The sequence below is a fragment of the Lemur catta genome, chromosome X (genome assembly GCF_020740605.2).
Source record: "Lemur catta isolate mLemCat1 chromosome X, mLemCat1.pri, whole genome shotgun sequence".
NCBI classification, from domain to species: Eukaryota; Metazoa; Chordata; class Mammalia; order Primates; family Lemuridae; genus Lemur; species Lemur catta.
The window spans coordinates 38,858,590-38,864,362 of NC_059155.1; the positions used below are offsets into that span (position 1 = coordinate 38,858,590).

At 46.1% G+C, this 5,773-nt stretch overlaps 1 protein-coding gene across 1 annotated transcript; it reads left to right on the top strand.

The window, feature by feature from the left end:
• The first annotated feature begins 2,930 nt into the window (after window positions 1-2,930).
• Window positions 2,931-4,156, top strand: LOC123628330 (UPF0472 protein C16orf72). Its single transcript, XM_045537977.1, has one exon. The coding sequence runs from the start codon at window positions 2,974-2,976 to the stop codon at window positions 3,802-3,804; it is 831 nt and encodes a 276-aa protein (XP_045393933.1). The 5' UTR covers window positions 2,931-2,973; the 3' UTR covers window positions 3,805-4,156.
• Window positions 4,157-5,773: the final 1,617 nt, after the last annotated feature.

Genomic DNA, 5,773 nt, shown 5'->3' on the forward strand with positions numbered 1-5,773 from the left:
ATAGCTACCAATAATATTGGAAATCACTGACATACGGGGCCCTTTTCAGTAATAGTACATTGAGAAATGCTAAAAATCAGATGGCCCTAGGTTTGTGTCCTTATTTTCTAAAAACTATTTTTTCTCTAGTTGATATTTAACCTTAGCCATGACATCAAATTTATGGAATAATGGGGCAGCAACCAAGGAATATTTCTTCCCATAGACAACTCATTCCTAAACCATCAGCTCTTTTAAACATCAAAAGTTTATCCCCCCAACATAGATAGCATCATTTCCTTATAGCAAGTAAAAAATGGTCTTTTTGTTTTGTCTCTATTTTTCTCTTATTTTTAAAAAAATTCCTAACATTTTAGAGTACGTGGGAACAAAACTAATCTCAGGATATCATGTAAATACATTCTGTGCCATCCTGGAAACTAATAAAACATTACTATTTTAAAAAAATTTTTAATGTAATTTTTCTAACATTTCTCCTAAAATCATTTTCTCAATGGAAGGAGTTGGAGGCTAACTGAATTAGAATTTTCCTCATTCAATTGTTTTATTTAAATGTGTTAAGGGCGACAGTGGAAAATATTGTCTACCATTATTTCTCAGAAAGAACATATTCCCACACAGTTGTCTGGCTCTGTCTATAATAATAATTTGGTGCAATGGTTTTAAAAGTAGTGAGGTGATAATAATTAGGGTGTGTGACACAGAAATTTCAATGCTGGATTCAACATTTCACCATGCAGGGCATGAAAATTGCCGAACGAGGCTAGTCAGCTCTAAGTACTAATTAACTAATTAATCAGGTGCTGAAACCAACTGAATGGCCAGACAACTCAAGCCCAAGCAGAGGGTTGTGCTCTTTAAAAGACAGTGCAGTCTTTCTTCTTGTTTTTTAACGCAGTCAAAAATGAGGAGAGAAAGTAGGATGTGGCGTCCTACTGTCAGTCATTTTGGCCCAAGCTTTGTACGTAGAGAAAATAAAATAAAAACATGTGCCTCTGATAATAACTGTGAGGCACCATGTGCAGGGCAACCCCCAAAGCTCTGCAAACCGGCTAACTCCTTGGCCATGAAGAATTTCAGGTCTGGTGGGGTGGGGGTGAGGAAGGAGGCTCTGCCCTCTTGAAGTTTTCTTCTACAATTTTTTTTTTTAAAACATAGGAGAATGAGAAACATCTCTCGCCTTTTGGGCTGATCTTAGGTCTTTTGCCTCATCCTTAGTTTATGTAAATGAGAAGAGTCCAATTACACATATGGAAAAAGGGTTTAATGAATCGTGAAAAAGCCCAGTTTGCAGAGAAAGGGCACAATTCTTTCTTCTTCTTCTTCTTCTTCTTGTTCTTGTTGTTGTTGTTGTTCTTCTTATTCTCTTTTAAATTTAACTTAGAAACATGTATTTCCTTAAGGAAGATGGTAAAGCTTACTGATAAGATCATTTTATTTTTATGTACTAATTTTCATACACATACACATATTTTGCTAGAAGATTTAGCTTTCTTTAATTTTTTTCTGTAAGGCTTTCTGGATACTTAGCAAGTGTTCCACAACTAAAGCTGTGACATTTTAACTTTTTTCTCTAAATCTTCAGATCATTACATTAGTTCCTCCCATTTTTGATGTTCTTTTAAGGTCAGTGATAATTTTTCTTCTTTAACACACTTTGCTCTGGAATTGTCTGCACTGAAAAAGGATTGCATCATTACAAGGGATTTGTTATTGAACTCAAGGAAAAGATGTTAGTTTCCCATACCGTTTTAGCTTAATTTTAATATTATTATAATGTTTTAACTAGCTAGAATTTTTAGGGTGTTGGAAATTAGGTAAGTTTTTTTTTTTTCTTTCTTTCCTAAATGGGACTGAACCTTACACTAGAACAGAAAATCCCGTGTTTGGGCTTTTTTTTTCCTTCCTTTTTTCCCCTTACTTCTTCATCTTGGAATTTTCAATAGTTGAGAATAGTCCACACAGAACCCCCCCCACCCCATTTTTCTTAATGACAAAAATCTTTGCAAGAATACGGGGGCGGGGAATCAACAGCATTTCTGACGTTGTTCTTAGAATCTGGTAAGTCAGCAACTGGCCCCTGAGAAGTACTTTGCAAGAACAGGAAAAGTTCTCAGTCACGCCTGGAAGTGTTTTCCGGAGACCTAGTCCACCAAACCCATTGGACACTTGGGGAAACTGAGGCCCAAGAAGGTGGGGAGGGGACAGGAGCTTTCCTTCATGTGATTTTTTTTTCTCTACAAAGTATTGCTTTGGCCCACGGAAAACACTTTTCTCGGGCACCTACTGGGTGGAGAACATTGCTGGGGTCCAGATTGCCTGCCCACTAGCTGCGCTCTTTCCACTCTATCCCCCGGCCTCCCCGATCGGCGCCCTGGATGTGATCGACACCATGAAGTTGCCCCATAATCCTCTCTGGCAACATAGGATGTAAAATTTGATCAGCTCATTGGATGAAGCCGACAAGTCCCAAAAATGTGTGAAAAGGGGGCCAAGCGGTAGACAAGCGCCGCGTTGAGGCAGCGCTCCCGCCGGGCCCCCTCCGCGTTGTCGGTGCGGCAGCCGCGGCGCGAGCGGCGGCCGGGACCGAGCCGCCGGGACGCTGAGGCTGCAGTGACTGAGGCGGCGGCGGCGGCGGGGAGGCCGCGGCGTCATGGGGGGGCCGTAAGAGCGCACCGCTCGGCCGGAAGGGGGCAGCGCGGCAGCGCCGGCGGCGGCTGCGGGGTTATCTCGCCGGTCGCCGAGGCGGCGACCGCGGCGTTGCCAGGGGCCGGGCCGGCGGGGCGGGGCGGGGCGGCGCGCGCCGTGGCAGCTGGCCTCAGGGCCCCGTCGCCCGCGCGCGCGCGCGCCCGCCGCCCGCCCGCCCGCCGGCGCGCGAGGAGGCGGCGGCGGCTGCAGAAGGAGGAGGGGAGCTCGGAGCAGGAGGTGAGGTGAAGAAGGAGGCGGCGGCGGCGCGCGGCCTGGAGGAGGAGGATGGAGGAGCAGCCAAAGGAGGGCGAGGCCGAGGTCGCGGAGCACTGGTTCTCCAAGTGGGAGCGCCAGTGCCTGGCCGAGGCCGAGCAGGAAGAGCAGCTGCCCCCCGAGCTACGAGAGGAGGCGGCGGCCGAGGCGGCGGGGCTGAAGAGCGAGCAGCAAAGGCTGTGGCACCTCTTCCAGATCTCGGCCACCGCCGTGGCCCAGCTCTACAAGGATTCTGGGTGCCAACAGCCAGGACTGTCCATGTGGGACCCTTTCCAGAACGCGGCCATGGCCGTGACCAGCCTCTACAAAGAGAGCGGGGATGCCCACCAGCGAAGTTTTGACCTGGGCGTCCAGGTTGGCTACCAGCGTCGCATCAAAGATGTGCTGGAGTGGGTGAAGAAGGGCCGGAGCACCATTCGTCGCGAAGACCTGATTAGCTTCCTGTGTGGCAAAGTGCCCCCTGCTCCTCCCCCACCACGCGCTCCCAGAACGCCCCCGAAGCCGCCCGCTGGGGCACCCAGCCACGCTGCGGCCACTGAGTCAAGCTCGTCGGTGGACGTCGACCTGCAGCCCTTCCACGAGGCCATCGCCCTGCATGGCCTCAACGGTGCCATGGCCAGCATCAGCGTGCGATCAGGCGCCCCCGCCTCCCCGCCTCAAGACGGCAGCGTCGCCAGCAGTGGGCGCCGAAAAAGTAGCTTCTTCGAGGACGACTTGAACCCCTCCGAATCAGAAGAGCTGGCCCTCCGCGTGGACAGTGGGGGGAACCGCAAGCGCACTTCGGCCCAGTGCACTGATGGCACCACAGACTCCCCAACCCAAAAGCGCAACCGAATGGTCTAAACTGCCTCGTTGGTCACCAGTGGCCATGTTGTGTGCGAGCTAACTTGACCTTCAACATGCTTTTCCAAAGGATACTGGAGACCATCTTTCTTCCTTCTCTAAATTAAACAAAGATTTCTATCAAGTTTGCCATAAAGAAACTTTAAAAGTGTTCCAGAAGAGGCCTCGTATGACTCTGACTTTCCAAAAAATATAATCCTAGCGGAGAACATCAAATGTCATGTAGTAGTTAGCGAGATCATTTAAAGCAAAAGTCTCTGGTCAAGGCGGGAACCCGGTTTATCTTGTTCACAGTTATATTCCTTAGCACTTAGCACAGTTTCTGGTGCTCAATAAATGTTTGTTGAATGAATAAATGTGACCTTATTTAAAATTCTTAAAGGGAAAGGACACAGCAAGTATTTACTTGGTTATGGAATACTTTTATCCTTGCTTGGTTGGTTGTTAGCTTTAACGGTCTTTGACAATTCTATTCAATTGTATAGAACTTGACATCTTGGTGAAATCTGGAGTCTTCCATTCTTACTCCACTGTACCATGCACCTAATTTCTAGAAAGAAACTGTGAAAGTAATACATAGTAGGCTGTGATTTTTTATTTTGAAAAATAGGTGATTTTGGTGACTATGTGATGGTGTAAAAAGGTGCTATTATGGTTGGGCAGGTAACATTTGAATTGAGTCAATTCAGTTCTCTTTCTAGGAAAACTAATCCAACACTTGAGATCCTGATAAAATAAGATAGTGGCCTGATGGTGCTCCTTTTTTAAGGAATGTAAAAAGTTCCGTTTTCTGAGGTTACATCTTTTTTTTTTTTTGAGACAGAGTCTCGCTCTGTCACCCTGGCTAGAGTGCCATGGCGTCAGCCTAGCTCACAGCAACCTCAAGCTCCTGGGCTCAAGCAATCCTTCTGCCTCAGCCTCCTGAGTAGCTGGGACTACAGACATGTGCCACCATGCCCGGCTAATTTTTTTCTATATATATTTTTAGATGTCCATATAACTTCTTTCTATTTTTAGTAGAGACGGGGTCTCGCTCTTGCTCAGGCTGGTCTCAAACTCCTGACCTCGAGCAATCCACCCGCCTCGGCCTCCCAGAGTGCTAGGATTATAGGTGTGAGCCACCGCACCTGGCCCTACATCTTTTTAATCTTTGTTTTGAAGTGGAAGACCAAATAGTCAGAATGAACTTTGGGTTTTAAGTAAGGGTACAGCATGGTGTAACTAAAATAGTATGAGCTTTGTATTAAAAGGACCAACAGTGGAAATCCTAGCTCTACAAACTGCATGAATTTGGGCAAGTTACTTAATGTCTATTGACCTCAATTTTTCATCTGTAAAATGGAACTGTGTGTATTCTAAGGTCATTGTGAGGATCAGCTGAAGTCCATATTTCAAGTGTTTAGCACAATACTTGGCACCTAAAGGTACTCAATACATGTTCTCCCTTCTCTATAAATAAAAGTCAGTAAAACATTAAAATCCATTATATTTTAAAAGAAGCAGCAAAATAGATCAGTTTAGAAATCAGCAAGTAGAATCTCTGTTTAGCTGAAAACTACTGTTCTATATTTGAAATTCGCCTAACTAGCACAGATCTTGCATTATAAGTTTTTTGAGCTCATGAGTACTCAGGATCACCACTCTGTATACTAGGGCAGCCTTGGAGTTCCTGAAATTGCCTGAGGGACTCACTTTGCAACCAGGAGTAATGAAAGATCTACCTCCTCAGGCCAGAAAGAATATTAGGAGGGGGGTAAGGGTAGAAAGAATTTGGAAAAGAAGGTCCTAGGGCACTTAAAAGGTTACAGTGGTTTTAGGTGAGGGTGGGACAGAGTGGAAGTGATGCAGAAGGTAGAGTCGGTGGGGTGGAGGAGGAGGCAGAAGTAGGGGGAAGTTAAAAAGCCCAAATCTCCCCAGGGTCTCCCCAAATCAGTGCATAAAATATTACATGTAGATTAGTAAAACATGG

Bases quoted from the DNA above. Each gene is read 5' to 3' on its own strand.
- LOC123628330 (XM_045537977.1), top strand. From the start codon at position 2,974: ATGGAGGAGCAGCCAAAGGAGGGCGAGGCCGAGGTCGCGGAGCACTGG.